We start from the raw sequence: 17,916 nt of genomic DNA on the forward strand, positions 1-17,916 counted from the left end.
GCCCGCGCCCCCCAGCCCGCGCCCTCCCCACAGCCCGCTCCCGTCTTCACCCCCAACTCTCTCCTTCCCACCCCAGGCCCGGACCGCAGCCCGCGAGTGAGGAGGGGACGGAACCCGGGGGACCCGAACGCCCCCTAACCCAGGCAGGTGCGGGGCCCCAGGGCCGCGCGCCCGCGGAGGGGGAGGCGAGCTCCGGTCCGCAAGCCCAGCCCCGGGCCCGGCCAGGACCACCGAGGGCCGCGGGTCGTTGTGTGGCGTGGAAGCGGGGTCTGGCTCCCCGGGGCGCTGCGTGGACCCTGCCGCGTTTCCTCCCTCAGGCGCCAGGCCCCCCCTCCAGCCCTCAGTTTCCCCGTCTGCGAAGTGGGCCGGTGGCCGGCGTTCCCGCGGACCCCCCCACACACACCCTGGCGGGGCGAAGCCCCTCTCCGCCCGGCTGGAAAGGGGGATCGCGTCGGCCCACCTCGCCAGATTCCAAGGTCTGGTGAGCACCAAATCGCTGCCGGGAGAATGGGAGCTGGGCGGGTGGCGCGGGGAGGGGAGCGGCACCCCTGCACCCCACGGAGCTCTCGCTGGGCGGAGGGCGGAGTCAGGGAGCCTCGAGGACAACTTGGTCCCGGGGCCGCCATGGGCAGAGCCACTGGGGGCTGAGGACGTCCAACTGGGCCCCTCCTGGCTTTCCAGATGAAGCCACTGAGGCAGAGGGCAGGGGAGAGGCCTGCGGGTCCCCCCCCCGCCCCTGGGTACCCACGGGGACGAGCCTCCCTCTGAGCCTGACGCCTGGGGCTGCCAACCCAGGCCCAAAGACCCCCCCTGATCCCAGAATCTGCCGCCTCCTATGCCAGCCAAGACGCCCTTCTGAGCCTCAGTTTCTCCACATGTAAAGTGAAAAAGTCTGCGGTGCCGTGAGCCTCCTTGGGCGACCCTCGGTGGGGAGGGTGGAGAGAACCAGACCAGAGGGAGTGGAAAAGCCCCTTACCCAAGCCCCCGGACAGCGCGCATGTGCGGCCGGCAGCCAGAGGCGGGGCTACTCGTGCTTCTCCAGCAGCTCCCTGCCCCTGGCCAGTGGGCCTGGGATGGGGGGCGTGACGGGCAGGGGCTTCGTGCGTGGGCTCAGGGTTCCACCCCCGTAGGGGAAAAAAGAAGCCCCCAGCCCACCGCTGCAGGGGAGTGGGGGAGGCCGGGCTCCCAGGGGGCATCTGCAGGGTAGTGCCCACCTGCTGGAGCTCCTGGTCAGTGCCAGGAGGCCGCAGCAGGCGGGCAGAGGTCTGGGCCAGGGCCTAGGGGGTGGGGGCTGGGCTCCCAGACAGCAGTTCCGTCCTCCTCCATCTTAGCCCCCTCCTCCCGGCTCCTCTAGCTCAGGCCCAGAGTTCAGGGCCTCACTGCACTAGTCCCCCAGTCCCACACTGGGACTCAGCCTTTTCTTCACTCAGGAAACCCTGGCCCAGCTACAGAACGCAGACACACACACACACAACACACACACACACACACACACACACACATCAGAGAATCCCCCCCCCCACACCCACCAGACAGGGAGACCCAGAGTCCACAAAGTAGGCCCAGAGACCCTCAAGACACTTACAGATCAAAACACCCTTGAGAACAACCCACCACGCCAGGACACAGGGACAACAAGGGACCCCATAGAGTCTGTCGCCATAGGCCCTAGCTCCTCCCATCAGCAGCCGGAGGGAAGAGGAGGTTTTTCATAATGGGAAAGGGGGTCTGGGGAGACGTAGACCTTGTCTCTACCAGAGCAGTGCACATTGGCCACTTGGCAAAGCAAGCGATGGCCGGCCCAGGGCTGTAAGGAGGCACTGAGGAGGGAGGTTGACCCTTAGAGGCCTGGACGCAGGCCCCTCACTTACAGAGCGGAAGGAGAGCTCTCTCGCTGGGTGTGGGTGGACACTGGGCGCCGGGTTCAGGGTGGGCAGGCTCCGGCAGCCCAGGTGGGGCAGCTGTGATAGTAGGCGCCCAGGAACTCTTTCGCACGGCAGCGGGCGGCGGACAGACAGTAGGCTGGCCCTGTCCGTGTCCGTCCTCCTCCTCCCCGCCTTGGGGGGGGCATCCGAGGCCCAATTGGTCTCTGCCCCCACGTGACTCCGCAGGCCTCTCTCCTCCTTTGTTGGTGTTTCTCTTCATTTAGGTCTATTTTTTTTTCTCTTCTAAAAGAAAAAAAAATGCCCCTATCTATCTGGGGGCTGTGGATGGGGGCGGAGGCCGAGGCACCGTGTAGGCCTTGGCCAGCTGGCTGTCCAGGCCGCCGTGGGAGCCCGAGGCAGGGACCCCAGGTAGGCGGGAAGGCAGCCGGCTTGTTAGCGGCGGGGTGGGAGTGGGACCTGATTTATGGTCTGCTCCCCCACCAGACCTGAGGCCGGGCACCTCTCTCGTTGAATGGCTTCCTTTCCTAGGCCCTGGCCGGGCACGGCCCCAGCCTGGCCTAAATCTGTGAGCGGAGTTAAGATGGCCAGTGTGAAGGAAGGGATACGGATGGAAGGCCCAGGGCCCAGGCTGCTCCGGCCTGGCCTTCCACTCTTCCAGAAGGTGGAGAAAGAAGATAGGGCAGGAAGCAAGCAGGTGAGCAGACTGAACACCTCAAGTGGGCTTCCCACAGTGGCACCGAATGCCACCATCAATGGCAGGCCATACATTGCCCAGATCAGCAACCAGGGGTACGCTGGACGAGACAGCCTCTGGCCCCGGTGGCTTGGCCGCCATGCTGGGCGGGGGTCCTAACCCAGAAGGCCAGAGCTGTCCACACAGGCGGGGGCAGCCCCGCCCCGTCTCCAGGTCTGGTCCTTCTGGGCCCATTTGCTGAGCCCTACACCCAACCAGAGCAACGCATGCTTCTTTGTTCATCCGTCGACTGCAGGCCCTCAAGCCAGGCCCCACTACTGCGTTGGGGACAGAGAGGGACAGGGAGGTCTCTGTCCTCAGATCAGTCACCTCCCAGACCCGGGAATGGGGAGGGGGGCTCGCAGGGGCCACCGCTGTGCAGAACTTCCCCCTACACACAGCTTTTCATTTGAAGAAAAAAGCAAGTCACACACAAAAGTACCTCATTTTGGATGGAGGGATTTTTCTAGATAAGCAAGTCAACTATATAGTCTTATGTCTGCCTCCTCCTATTGAACTGTTTGTTTGTTGTTCTGCTTTGGTTTTGGTTTTGAGATAGATAGATCGATAGATAGATAGACAGATCTATATCTATTTATCTATAATATATATATATATATATTTTTAAATTGAACTCAGAGCCTTGAGTTGGCTTTTTTGGGGGCCTTTTTGAGCTCCACATACCTCCAGCCCCTTTTGCTGCTTTGCTGTTGTTATTGTTGTTTTAAAGTAGGGTCTCACTTAAGTCCCAGGCCTGGGCTGTGAACCTCCTGCTTGTGCCTCCTCATGTTTCTGGAGAGGACAGGCATGTGCCACTACACTCAGTCATTGAGATGGAGTCTCATGAACTTTTGGGTTCAAGTCTGGCCTCAAAGCATGATCCTCCAATCTCTGCCTCTCAAATAGTCCTGGTTGGACTCACATTCTGAATCCTCCCACTACAGCCTTCTGAGTGCTGGGATTAAAGGCATATGACACCACTCCTGGCTTGAACTTAAAAGAAAAACAAAACTAGAATGTACAAGAATTTTATTTATAGTCATAACTTACTTTGACTAAGTATATTCAAATTCTACCTACACTGTTGTATACGTGTGTGTGTGTGTGTGTGTGTGTGTGTGTTTGCTGGTACCAGGGCATGAACCTTATATTCTCTCTTGGCTTTTTCGCTCAAGGCTGATCCTGTCACTTGAGTCACTCTTCACTTCTGGTCTTTCGCTGGTTAATAGGACAAAAGAATTTGTCTGCTTGGGCTGGCTCTAAACCAAGATTTTCATATCTTAGCCTCCTGACTATTGAGGATTATATAGGTAGGAGCTACTGACACTCAGCTCGCTTTCTTTCTTTTCTTTCTTTCTCTCTCTCTCCCTTCCTTTCTTTCTCTCTCTCTCCCTTCCTTCCTTTCTTTCCTTTCTTTCTTTCTCTCTCTCCCTTCCTTTCTTTCCTTCTTTCTTTTCTTTCTCTCTCCCTTCCTTCCTTTCTTTCTTTCTCTCCCTTCCTTTCTTTCTTTCCTTTCTTTCTCTCTCTCCCTTCCTTCCTTCCTTCCTTCCTTTCTTTTTCTTTCTTTCTCTCTCTCCCTTCCTTTCTTTCTTTCTTTCCTTTCTTTCTCTCTCTCCCTTCCTTCCTTTCTCTCTCTCTCTTTCTTTTTCTTTCCTTCTCTCTCTTTCTTTCTCTCTTTCTTTTCTTTCTTTCTCTCTCTTTTTCTTTCTTTCTTTTCTTTCTTTCTTTCTGTTTTGGCTTTTTTGAGACATGGTCTCTTGCATAGCTCAGGCTTTCCTCAAAAAAAAATTTTTTTTTTTTGGTCCCAGGGCTTGAACTCAGTTCCTAGGCGCTGTCCCTGAGTTTTTTTGCTCAAGACTAGTGCTCTACCACTTTGAGTCGCTACCCAACTTCTGGTTTTCTGGTAGTTAATTAAAGATAAGAGTCTCGTGGACTTTCTTGCCTGATCTAGCTTCAAACCTTGATCCTCAGTTTGTCCTCAAACATGTAAAGCTGCCTCAGCCTCCTGAGGGCTGAGATTACACTTGTTTGCTCTCTCACTGGGCTGTTACATATACCTTATTCCCCAACATGCATGACCTTGTATGTCTTGTCACCTGTCAGGATTCTTAGGGGATACACCGCCTCTGCGTGCACCTCGTTAGGACCTAATTAGGCTTCCCATTTTATTTTATTTCATTCAGTATCTCCATTTTATTTCTTGTTAGTCTCATTTTAAATTTATTTTGTTTTTCCCATTTCAATACAGTGAGCCTGTTTTGGAATTAATGCCACTAACCTTCTGAACTTATTTGGTGTCAGTACTGGGGCTTGCTCAGCTTACTTGCTCACAGCTGGTGCTCTAGCACTTGAGTCACACCTCCAATCTGGCAGTGTGCTGGTTAATTGAAGAAGCAGTCTCACAGACTTTTCAGCCTCCTTAGTCGCTAGGATTGCAGGTGAGAGCCACAGGCGCCAGGCTTCATTTTCTAACTTAAGTAAAGGAATATCCCAGCGAATGCTCTTATTACCAACATGCCACGTGCATGTTGTCTTTGATGGGGAACTTTGTCCAGTCCCTGTCTCCTGCCCTTTTTTTTTTTTATTTTTCTCTCTTTTTTGGTCTGTCGTGGGGCCTGAACTCTGGGCCTGGGCGCTGTCCCTCAGCTCTTCAGCTCAAGGCTAGTGCTCTACCACTTGAGCCACAGTGCCACTTCTGGCTTTTTCTGCTTATGTGGTACTGAGGAATCAAACCCAGGGCCTCAATGCATGCAAGGCAAGCACTCTACGACTGAGCCACCTTCCCAGCCCCTCCTGCCTTCTTTGTGTATGGAATTACATCCAGGGCATCAAGAATGCTAGGTAATTGCCAGGCGCTGATGGCTCATGCCTGTAATCCTAGCTATTCAGGAGGCTGAGATCTGAGGATTGCAGTTCAAAGCCAGCCCAGGCAGGAAAAGTCCATGAGACTTTTTTTTTTTTTTGGGGGGGTGAGTTGTGGGGCTTGAACTCAGCCTGGGTGCTATCCCTCAGCTCTTCAGCTCAAGGCTAGCACTCTACCACTTGAGCCACAGTGCCCTTCCGGTTTTCTGGTGGTTTATTGGAGATAAAGAGTTGCAGGATCCTCAGGATCTCAGATCCTCAGATCTCAACCTCCTGAGTAGCTAGGATTACAGGTATGAGCCACCAGCGCCCAGCTCCGTGAGACTCTTATCCCCAATAAACCACCAGAAAACTGGAAGTAGCACTGTGGTTCAAGTGGTAGAGCACTTCAGCTAAAGAGCTGAAGGATAGCGCCCAGGCCAAGTTCAAGCCCCATGATCGACAAAAAAAAAAAAAAAAAAAAAAGAATGCTGGGCAAGCAACTCTCCCACTGAGCTACTCTTACCCTTCCTCCCCACCCATTTTTTACTTTTCCCCTGGGGCTTGAACTCTGGGCTTGGGTGCTGTCTCTGACTTCTTTTGCTCACTGCACTCCACAGCTTGAGCCACAGCACCACTGCTGGCTTTTTCTTTTTTTTTCTTTTTTGGGTCTGGTCATGGGCCTGAACTCTGGGCCTGGGCGCTGTCCCTCAGCTCTTAAGCTCAAGGCTAGCGCTCTACCACTTGAGCCATAGCACCACTTCTGGCTTTTTTTTTTCCTGCTTATGTGGTACTGAGGAATCGAACCCAGGGCCTCATGCATGCAAGGCAAGCGCTCTACCACTGAGCCACCTTCTCAGCCCCATGCTGGATTTTTTCTGAGTAGTTTATTGGAGATAAGAGTCTCCTGGACTTTCCTGCCCAGGCTGGCTTTGAACCGCGATCGTCAGTTCTCAGTCTCTTGAGTACGCATAAGCCACTGACAGCCAGCTCCTTCCTCCTTTCTTAAACCCGACAAATGCTTGTTGTTGTTGTTTTTTGTTTGTTTTGGAAATAGCCAACCTGGCTTTGCCCTGGTCTCTTGATGAGACCTTGAGCTCTGAGGAGGAGAGACTCTGGATTAAATCCCAGGCTAGCTTCTTGCTGGCTGTGTGACATAGAACCACTTGCTTGGCCTCTCTGGGCTTTGTCTTTCCTTTACAATGGAGATGAAATGACCCAGTACATGTAACAGCCTCAGTGGCTGCCTGGTATGTTGCGCATGCTCAATAAACGTCAGTAAAATACACACCACCAGCTGAAGGCCTGGCTGCCTGGCCTTAGAGCCTTCTCGGGTTGACTGTGACATTGCGACATTGGTACGAGCACTGCTTGCCCTTTTGTGAGGGGGTGACTCATCTGAGTTAGGGGATCCCTCAAGGAGAGGCCTGACAGACATCTCTGGCTCGGCAGCAGCCAGCACAGGCAAGCACCGGCGGGGTTCGTTGAATGACTGTTCATCTCTGTCGTGAAGGTGTCCATGTTGTGGCTGTTGCCTCCTATATTTAGTCCTCTGAAGAGGAAGCTGTTGTCACCCCCGAGACTGATGCTCCGTACCTACAAATCAGTGATGCCCTGTCCCTCTAGGCTGCTGCTCCTCTGGCCACTCTGTTCCCCAACCTCTGGGGGTACACCACGGGGATGGCACTGCACAGGACCCCGAGCCAGGAAGGGAAGTAGCTAGACCTCACTCAAAGGCCCCCCCCATGTGCTGGGGCCCTCCACACAGCTCCACGCTTTGTGGGGTAGCCTCAGACCCTCTCCGTCACCCTGCTCATCTTCGTGAGGACCACTTGAGAGATGGGGGCTCCGGCCCAGAGGCAGACCTGAAGCCCTGAAACCCGGCAGCAAGAAGGCCGGAGTCTGGAGGCTGTCCTCCTCCTCCTCTGCTCAGCACTGGCCTGTGGGGCCGAGGGGGCTGTGGGCCGCGTGGGCCCTACCCGGAGGGGAAGGGGAAGATGCACTGTAGTCCCGGCCAGGGGGGCTCCCCCCCCCCCGTCCCCAGGCAAACAAAGCCCAGGGTGTCTCTTTTGAGTGGGGGCTTTCCCAAAGTGCCAAGCTTATTTCCTGGAGATGGAAGAAAGAATAGGGAATCCATAAGCTGAACCCCAGGGGAGAGGGACACTGGAGAAAGAGCTGGAAAAGTGAAACTGGAGGGAAACCAAGGCAAAAAAGAGGATAGACAGAGGAAGACTATTGACAGCAAAACAGTCCCTCCCCCCCCCCCCCACGGGAGGAGCTGGGGGCGGGGATGAGGAAAAGCTGGTTGGTTTTCAGTAAGAGAGAGAAGGAGAGGGAGACAGGCAGAGAAGGTGGGGAGGGGGCCAGGCTGCTGGAGGCAGGGGAGTGTGGAGGTGGGACCCTGGCCCCGGGCAGTGGAGGGGGGTCTGCTGGCAGTCGTAGAGGCTGTTTCCGCTGCACCCCTTATCAGCCTGCTGCCAGATGTTCAGATCCGATGCCAATGTCAGAGAAGTCCATAGTGCTGGGTCAAGGCCGTGGCCAGCCGGAGCCTCAGCTGCGGCGTGGGGGGGGGGGGGCGGGGGGCGGGGCGGGACCTGCCGGCTCTTCCCCCTCCCCCTTGGGCTGTATGGACTGGGCCACCTGGTGGGGGTGGAGACAGACCAGGTGCCTCTGGGGGGAGGGGGGTCACTTCTCTAGATTGAGGATGGGGACTTGGGAAGGCAAAATGTGACTCCTGGCAAACCCCATTTGAGGAAGCAAGTGGATCATGCACACATGTGTGCGTGTGTGTACACACACACACACGCACGCACAATGCCACAGGGGAGACAAGGCACACTCAGCTCAAGGAAAGTGTTTTCCCCTCCCCCCATCTTTCCTCTGCACCCTAGCCTGGAGGGTCCCCAAGAGACCACCACCAGAACCAAGATGGCAGGCAGGCAAGAGAGAGCAGGTAAGAGGTGGTGCTGTTCCTCTATGAACGGACATGCGCAGAACCTGCCTGCCATCCAAGGCGGGGCTGGGGGAAACTTCTAGAGTGAGGCCTGGTGGGAGTCCTCAGGGAAGACACAGGTGCTGGGTGTCCAGCGGAGCTGGGACTCCAGCCTTGGGCCTGGACCTCTCCACCATGCTCCGGGAGCGTGGGGTGCAGCTGGGCCCCCCCTCCCCGGGGGCAGCTTATCTGCTGGTGCACACGCTTGGCCCTCAAGGGGTGACCCAGCCTTGCTCCTCACATTCCTCTTCAGCCATGCAGCCGGTGGGCCCCCCACAGCTCTGAGCCGGTGCTGTGATTTCGGGGTGGTCAGGATCCTCCATCGGGTCAGCCCCTTGCCCCCTTTGGACTCAGCCCCCTGCAACCATCTCTGACATCTCTGCCGCCTGCCTTTGTCTTGGCCACCATTTAGTCCTGTGAGCAACTATCCCAGTGGGTCTCTCCGCTCCTCTCAGCCTTCCTCTGCTTCCTTTGCTCGCTCTAGAGGCCCATGAATGGGGCAGAATCTGGGGACACTTCTGTCTCCACAGGAGAAGGGATGTGAAGACTCAGGCTGTGAGGAGAAGGAGAACTGGGGGAGCTGGGCAGCACTGACTCAGTCCCCTCCCACCCCTCCTGCTGCACTGGGCTCTGGCAGGGACTCGGGTCTGAGGGGCAAGGAGCCGCTGGGCTCCCATGTGCCCAAGCCGGGAGGGGTGGGGAGCTGGGGCTTGAGGTTCTGGCCCGAGGGCCTCCTTCCTGTTTGTAGGGAAGTGACTCCTCTGAAAGCTGCTGGGGGGGAGGGGAGAGGAGAGAGGCCAGGGCCACTTCCGGGAAGCTGGCCAGGGCCGGAGGCCACTCTCCCTGTGCCCATTATGGTCCCCCCCTGGGTCCTGGCTTAAAATAGTGCCGTTCCTTCACTGCTGCTGGGTCTAGGCCAGACCTCAAAGGACTGCTGGCTGCTGCTCACGCTGCCAGCAGAGGTCTGGGGCGGTGGGGGCCATGCAGGTATCCAAGCCTCTGGCTGCATGCGGAGAACACATGGGCTCCCAAGTCACAAGCCTAGGATTCAAAGCCTCAGCTGCCACACTGAACAACGAGATTGGTCTTCGTTGCCGGGTGCAGGTGGCTCACGCCTGTCATCCTAGCTACTCAGGAGGCTGAGATCTGAGAATCTCGGTTCAAAGCCAGCCCAGGCAGGAAAGTCCGTGAAACTCTTATCTCCAATAAACCACTCAGAAAAACAGAAGTGGCCCTGTGGCTCAAGAGGTAGAGTGCTAGCCTTGAGCTGAAGAGCACAAGGACAGAGCCCAGGCCTAGAGTTCAAGCCCCACGACCGCCACCAAAAACAAAACAAAACAAAAAAATTGGTCTTCCTTTTCTCCTTAAGACTTGGTTTCCAGCCGGGCGCTGGTGGCTCACGCCTGTAATCCTAGCTACTCAGGAGGCTGCGATCTGAGGATCGAGGTTCAAAGCCAGCCCGGGTAGGAAAGACCGTGAGACTCCTATCTCCAATAAACCACCAGAAAAGCGGAAGTGGCGCTGTAGCTCAAGTGGTAGAGCGCTCGCCTTGAGCAGAAGAGCTGAGGGACAGCGCCCAGGCCCAGAGTTCAAGCCCCATGACCGACCAAAAAAAAAAAAAAGACTTTGTTTCCACCCACATGAAAATAGGGCAGGTGCCTGGTTTTCAATCAAAATGAGACAGTGGAAACTCTGAACCTTGCCAGGTATAAAGTGTTCACGCATAATCCAGAAGTTCCCTTCGCTGCTCCTGTCGGAGGTGCCTGGAGCTCCTCGCCCTGCAGGAGGTGCTTCAGAGTGTTCCAGAGACCCACAGTGTGGGGTGTTAAGCAGGGAAGGCTTCTGGAGAGCGAGCTTGCAAGGAGGGCAAGGATGGGGCTGTGGTCTCCATGGTGAGACTTGTTGCCAAGGGAACAAGACTCCAAGAGCACTGGGTCTGGCAGTTGGGCACTTTTGCCACAGAATCTGACAGACAGATCAATGTTGTGGACCTAAAACCCAGGTGGATCATGGAGCCAAGGCCAAGCGGAGCCAGGGGTGACTGCTGGCTCTGCTGGACCCCTATTGGTGAGGCCTGAAGGGCATCAGTTTCCAGAACAGCTTCCACGTCAACCTCATCGGGCTCCAACTTTGAATTAGCAACAATCTGCCCTAAAACCCTGAGCCATGAGCAACTATTTAGGATAGGGAAAGTGACAATTAGAGAACTATATCTATCTGGGTCAAGGTCACTACAACTGGGAAAGGCTGGACTTTAGAACTCTTGAGACCCTTGGTTGACACATCTACTGTCTCAGGCTGCCTGTGGGAAACGATCCCTGGGAAGGGCTCCATGTAGCTAGCGGCACACAAATACCCTCTCTGTCCATCATTTCTGGGCACCCTGTTTCTCCATTACAGACATGGCCTTAAGTAGGTTACCTCTGACTTTGCAAAGGAGGAACTCACCCTGTAATCATAGGCTTAATGCCAGTTTATATATAGTCCCGAGGTCTTTCTTGTTTGATAACCTTAGACGAATTATATACTCTTTTGGTGTGTGTGTGTGTGTGCTGGTCCAGGGGACTTGAACTCAGGGCCTGGACTCTGTTCCTGAGCTTTTTTGGCTCAAGGCTAGTGCTCTACCACTTGAGCCACACCACCACTTCTGGCTTTTTCTGTGTATGTGGTATTGAGGAATCGAATGCAGGGCTTCATGCATGCTAGGCAAGCACTCTACCACTGAGCCACATTCCCAGCCCTTGTCTGAGTAGTTTCTTGGAGTTATGAGTCTCACAACTTTCCTGCCTGGGCTAATTTTGAACTGTGATCCTCAGATCCCAGCTTCCTGAGTAGTTAGGATTACTAACTAGGTATGAGCCACCAGCGCCCAGCTTATTATTATAAAGCAATATACAGAGGCTGTGGGTTTTAACTGCAAAATGGGATCATTATAGGACTAACCCCTTGGGTGGCTCTGGAGAATTAGTAATCTAATCTTTAGGTTTCCACAGGGCCTAGTTAATATTTTGCTGCTAGGGATTGAACCCAGATCCTCACCTAAGTACTCACTGAGCCATAGCCTCCAGCCTTCCTCTATTCTTTCATTTCAGATGATTGCCTGTCACTCCAGGAAACCACAAAGCATGTCAGTTATTTAAGTAACCATTTGTAAACTTGGAATAACGTCCCAGCAGAATACGAACAGGAAGAATCACAGTGTTCCAATGCTACTTCAGCAGAGCCTGGCCAGGTGAACACAAGTTTTCAGATAGGGGTTTCTCAGAGTATCTAATATGTTCAAGAAGGCTGGGAGGAAAACTGCAGTATTTTTTTTTTTTGGGTCCGGATGTAGGGCCTGAACTCTGGGCCTGGGCGCTGTCCCTCAGCTCTTTAGCTCAAGGCTAGTGCTCTACCACTTGAGCCACAGTGCCACTGCCGGCTTTTTTCTTTTTGCTTATGTGGTGCTGAGGAATTGAACCCAGGGCCTCAGGCATGCAAGGCAAGTGCTCTACCACTGAGCCACTTTCCCAGCCCCCCTGCAGTGTTTCTTTTTTTTTGTCGGTCGCAGGGCTTGAATTCTGGGCCTGGGCGCTGTCCCTCAGCTCTTCTGCTCAAGGCGAGCGAGCGCTCTACCACTTGAGCTACAGCACCACTCCCGGTTTTCTGGTGGTTTATTGGAGATAGGAGTCTCACAGTCTCTCCTGCCTGGGCTGGCTTTGAACCGAGATCCTCAGATCTCAGCCTCCTGAGTAGCTAGGATTACAGGCGTGAGCCACCAGCGCCCGGCCCTGCAGTGTTTCTTAAAGACTGCTTTTCTCATGGCTTTTTCAATAAGGCTACCACCCACCACTTGATTGTATATGTTTTGGGAAACCATGTAAGTCTTGTGTCTATACGATACATTTGGGTCTACCAAATTTGGGTCTACATTTGGGTCTACCACTGAGCCACCATTTCATTGCTGTATGCTCCTATATGTTTATGCCAGTCCTGGGCTTTGAACTCATGGCCTATGCACTGTCCCTGAGCTCTTTTGCTCACTGTCCCTGAGTTCAACCATTTGAACCGCAGCTCCACTTCTGGCTTTTTGGAAGTTCATTGGAGATAAAGATTCTCACAGAGGAAGTGGCACTGTGGCTCAAAGTAGTAGAGTATTAGCCTTGAGCAAGAGTTCAGGGATAGTGCGCAGGCCCTGAGTTCAAGCCCCACAATAAATACCCCTCTCCCCTCTATCACACACAAAGTCTCATGGACTTTCCTGCTGGGGCTGGCTTTGAACTATGACACCCCAGATCTTCTCAGCGTTCTGAATAGCTAGGATTTAAGGCCTGGGCCACTATTGCTGGGCCAGGGTTGTTTTACAAAAGCAAAAAAAAAAAAAAAAAAAAAAAAGATGGGGCTGGGAAGTTGGCTCAGTGGTAGAGCACTTGCCTTGCACGCCTGAGGCCCTAGGTTCAATTCCTCAGCACCATATAAGCAAAAAGAAAAAAGCCAGAAGTGGCGCTGTGGCTCAAGTGGTAGAGCGCTAGCCTTGAGCTGAAGAGCTGAGGGGCAGCGCCCAGGCCCAGAGTTCAGGCCCCACGACCAGACCAAAAAAAAAATAAAAAATAAAAAATAAAAAAAAATTAAAAAAAAAAAGAGGAAGGTTCAACTACAGGCCACTGCTTAGCTTTGTTACAAACTCCCCAACATTCACATTCAGCAGGAGTGAACAGCTAAGGCCGGGCAGAGGAAGCCGTTAGAACTTTGGTATCAGATAGGCCATTTGCCTGTGCCATCTTAGGCAAACTGCTTGAGTTCCCAGAGCCTGTTTGCGCTCACCACGGCCCACACCACGTGAGGCTGTGCTGCGGATGCCTGCCCTTGCGCTCCTCACACCTGTGTGGCTGATCCCTCTGTGGGCTGTGAAGACAAGTCTGTTACCTCCTTCTGTCGCTGTGCTTTTGTTTCCATCCACCTCTTTCAAGCCTCAAGGGCTCTCTGGTCCCTTGTGCCGGGCAGCTGGGTGCTCCTCATTTCATGCAAAAGGATTTAATAGGCAAAGGAGTCTCCCTGGCTTTTATCTTCCAGGACTGAGAAGCCTCCTGCTCTCCCCCACTGCCTCCATACAGCCCTGAAGCCAGACTGCCATTCCTCTGAGTGCATGTGTGGGATTACTTGTGCACTGGGCAGATCTGAGTTCAAGGTCCGGCTCTGACACTTCCTGTGTGAATCTGGCTATGTATTTGACTTCTCAAGGGCCACTGTTTAGTTAGCTCTAGAAAAGCTATTAAGCCGGGTGGTGGTGGGTCACGTTTGTAATCCTAGCTACTCAGGAGGCTGAGATCTGAGGATCACACTTTGAAGCTAACCTAGGAAGGAATATCCATGAGGTATTAATTACCCACCAGAAAACCGGAAGTCCTGTGGCTCAGAGTGGTAGAGCACTAACCTTGAGCAAAAGAGCTCAGGGACAGCAGTGCCCAGGCCCAGAGTTCAAGCCCCATGTCTGAAGGAAAGACAAAAGCTATGATGAGACCTCATGTGTTTTCTGAAGAGGCAGGTGTTAATCTAGACCAGAGCATGTAGAGCAGGTCAGCCATCAGTGCACTACTGCCACTGATGCAGCTGAGATCCAAGCAGATGGCTTTCTCTCTGTATTCCTTCATGTGGCACTCAAGGACCCCAACTGCTTTCCCAGCTTTTACTCTTGCTAATGCCTCCTGTTCTCCACCGCTCCTGTGATGGCAGTCCTTTGTTATACTGGGGAAGCAGGCTCTCCCTGCCCTTAATCCCGAATCACAGCCTTCTTCTCACTGCACTGCAAAGGCCTCCCACAACTCCCTCTAGTTGTGCCACTTTCTGGCTGGCAGGCTTCATTTCTTTTAAGCATGTCTGCGTTTGTGAAAAGTCCCAATTCAGTGCCTGGCCCACAGAGCAGGTGCTTGTCAGTGCTGGTCCACTGGTTCTAGCGGTGCCCAGATTACCCTCTGCCGGGCCCTCGGCGGCAGGATGGAGTAGGATTCCCGCCTCTGGACACCCTGTCATCCCAGCCCATGGGCCCCAGAGACATGTCACAGACAGATCACAGATGCCATGTGCAGGATTCACATTTATTGGTTCAAATACAGTACCTAACACTTGCTAAACATGCATTTCACACTAATTGGTCACATTCCACAGGTAGTGAGTTCACAGGACGGGGCGCACCCCTGCCAGCAGGCAGGTGTGGGAGGTAGCAGAGGGCCTGAGCAGCCTGCAGAGCCTGCCAACTGTCACTGAGTCATGCAGGGCTGGTGGCTGCTGGCCCTTTGGGAACAAGGGCTCAGAGACATCCTGCTTGCTCGATTCCTATGAAGGACTGTGGGTGGAGGTGCCACCGGAGCCCGAGGCTGCTATTTGTGGGAAGTGGCGCTCGCTATGCCTGGAGCACAGGAAGGGGACAGAGGCCTCGTGGAGGTGGTGGCTCGCCCCTGTCCCTCGCTGCAGGTGGGAAGGGCTCCCCACACAGCCCAGACATTACAATGCGGCCAGAGAGCCCCTATCGCAGCTCTGGGATGGCAACACAGACAAAATCACCAACAGCCCAGGGCAGGCGGGGCTTCTTTCCCGACAGAAACATGTAAACAGCGCGGGAGCTACATGATTCTTTTCCCACAGGATTCCTCAGTGAGGAATCGACCAGGATGTCACTCAAGAGGTAGTTTTTTTCCCCCATGGAAATCTGAGTCAACAACATCACTTATTACAAGACATTTCAGCAAAGAAAGCAATGGTCACCAAAGGGCAAAGCAGACCCTGTGGCCACAGGGCTGGCTTCACAACGTGAAGGACTGGCCTCCACCAGCAGCACATTTGTCTTGGACTCGGAGCAAGCTCTGGCTGTCCTCGGCTTTTTTCGAGCCTACAGTTGGTCCCTGAGCAAGCTCTGGCCTGTTTAGGGATGAGATACCCTGGAGGGCCGAGACAGCTTCTTGTAGGTAGAGAGGCAGGGCTACAATGGCTCGGAGCCCTGGCCTGCCCAGAGAGGCAGCCCCGACTTGCTCCCAAACTCAGCAAACTCCTGGGCTCCTGCCTCTGAGGAAACAGTCCAGGCCTGGCTCCTGAGCCCAGAAAGGATGTTGCTTATGACAGCCAAGAGGTGGGTTTCTGGGGACCCTGTAATTAAATACACATCCCTGAGCTGTGGCCCCAGGAAACACACTGGCCTCAAGGCTGACCAGCTTCTACCCAGCACCTGGTAAGACGATTGCCGCTTTTCATCCTGAGACACAGATAAAACATCATTTCACAGACACCGGCGTGGATGTTTCCAGCTGAGGGAGAGGGAGGATGGCCGCGGGCAGAGGCAGAGGGGTGTGTGGGGAGTTCTTGTGCACCGAGGTGGGGGAGTAGAGTCATGGTTCTTTTTGTTCCATTTTTCTATTCTTTTTTCTTTTTTTGTTTTCTTAGTTTGCCTTTTTTATTTTTTTTAAAGTTTTTAAAAAAAATCAGTAAGAAAAACAAACCCAAAGTTTAATAGGATTGGTTTGAAAGACTGCATTTCTTAAAAGAATTGCAAAAATTTAAGAAAAAAACAAAACAAAAAACCCCCCAAAAACCCAAAACAAAAACCCACATAGAATAGACCAAGGGCCCAAAGCTAAAGACTTGGAACCACCGCTTTGCCCCTGCCCTGCGGGGGCCAGGGCTCCTTCCTTCCCGCCAGCACTGGTCCTAGTGCAGCTGCTGCCTAGCTCTAGCATCCCACTTGCTAAGAAATCAAGAACTCATGAGCGCAGGTTATAGGTAGCAGAGAAGGCACTAGCCCGGCAGGCCAGGGATCCATGGACTGGTGACCTTACCTGCCGCAGGTGCTCTCTCCCTTGAGAAGTGGGGCAAGTCAGCGGCAGGTGGGTGAGGAGCTTCACCCTGGAGACCTCTGCTCTCCCCTGGCCTCCAGCTCTAGTTCTACCCCTAGAGGCCTGCTCACCTCATTTACAGGCTGGGCATGGGGACTGCCCATCCGCTGAGCCAAATGGAGTGCTTTGAGATAGCTCTAAGGAATTGCTCTGGACTAAGGGCAGGACCACCAAGCCTTGCAAAGGGCTCTGAAAGTCTACAAAGGGAGCCTGAATTCCAGATGAAGCTCCAAGATGGCAAAGTTTTATCATAGGTCAAGAAAATGTTCAAAAGGAAGGAAGGGGAAAGCCTGCATGCCTTGAAGTAGTACACGGAGGTGAGACTCTCCTTTCCGCACGACTTTCAGAGATATTTTTTATGGTGGAAAATTCACACAGTGAGTGTTGGGATCAGAAGGAGGACAGAAGGGAGAAGAATTAGACAATACACACAACTTTTTTCTTCTTCCACTAGCAAAAAGACTGCCTGTTAGCCAAACATTATGGGAAGGCAAAAACAAAACAAAACAAAAAAACAACCAAACATACCAAACCTCTCCCTCTAACCTTCCTCTGTGTCCTTCAAACCAAATTCACAAATACATCTGGTGGCTGACCTAATGTCTCCACGCTGCTAGCTATACTCCTACCTTCTCATCATAATACCTGAGTTTGCAATGCAACACATTCACTTTACCCTGTTTAAAAGAAGCCCACGTCATGAGAGGACTGGGTGCAGAAGACATTAAAGGCGGTCCACAGGTCAGGCTCTGGCTTGGAACACACAACCACTTGGCTCAGAGATTCTGCAGGGCTGTCGGCAATGAATGGGCTCTTTGTTCTGTGGAATCCGCTGCAAACATTTGTAAAAATGGATTTGTACAATGGCAACTTGCAGAACCTTTCCCCCACTCCACAAATTAACAACTTGCTCTGTTTAATACTACATTATCACAGAGACACGTTTCTGCCTCATCAGAGAGCAATTCCTTTAACATCCAAACACAACGGGTAAAATGCTAATGTGAAAAGCAATTTCAAAAAACAATAATTTGACAGATGGAGGTCTAAGCAAAGAAAGAGGCTGTACACAAGGAGCCGTCTTAGAGAAAGGGTCTCTGGTATGTGTCGCCTCCTAGATCTGAAGGAAAGCAGCTCAGAATCTGACCTGTAGCCAAAGAATGTGATCTAGTTGGTTAAATAAAAAATTCAAGCAAACAAGAAAAATAATGTGAACTTAAAAGACACACACACACACACACACACACACACACACACACACACACACTCCCTTTCTCTCTCTCTCTTCCACCGACATGAAAAACATGCTATTACCTGAGGAACAGGTCCTCTCTTTCTCAGAGCAGTTGGGGAATGGCAATGAGAATTAATACTCTGAGTTTTATATCCATCAAGGGACAAAATCATCACTTTGCTGGTACCCGTAACATTTCACCGAAAAGAAAAAAAATTACACAACACAGACTACCCAGTCTGCACAAAGATGTGGTAGCCCCCTGGGCAGGTTTACTATGTTGAGCTGGGGGACGGCAAAAGCCTTTGGCCAAAGAGGCTGAAGGAAGTAGCCCTGGAACTCTCCAGCCAGCAAGGGCTGCCCTCCGC

General features: G+C 53.2%; 1 protein-coding gene across 1 annotated transcript in view; it reads right to left on the minus strand.

Moving 5' to 3' along the window:
- The window catches only part of Nr5a1 (nuclear receptor subfamily 5, group A, member 1), a 22,383-nt gene extending 19,662 nt beyond the window's left edge, over positions 1-2,721 (minus strand). The window contains exons 1-4 of the mRNA XM_013021257.1: positions 2,624-2,721; positions 2,233-2,314; positions 1,156-1,277; positions 555-690 (exon numbers count right to left, since the gene is read on the minus strand). Of these exons, the coding sequence (XP_012876711.1) occupies positions 555-690; positions 1,156-1,277; positions 2,233-2,314; positions 2,624-2,721 (438 nt within the window). The remainder of the gene's footprint in view (positions 1-554; positions 691-1,155; positions 1,278-2,232; positions 2,315-2,623) is intronic.
- Between the last annotated feature and the right edge of the window lie 15,195 nt (positions 2,722-17,916).

The sequence above is a fragment of the Dipodomys ordii genome, unplaced genomic scaffold (genome assembly GCF_000151885.1).
Source record: "Dipodomys ordii isolate 6190 unplaced genomic scaffold, Dord_2.0 Scaffold55, whole genome shotgun sequence".
Taxonomy (NCBI): domain Eukaryota; kingdom Metazoa; phylum Chordata; class Mammalia; order Rodentia; family Heteromyidae; genus Dipodomys; species Dipodomys ordii.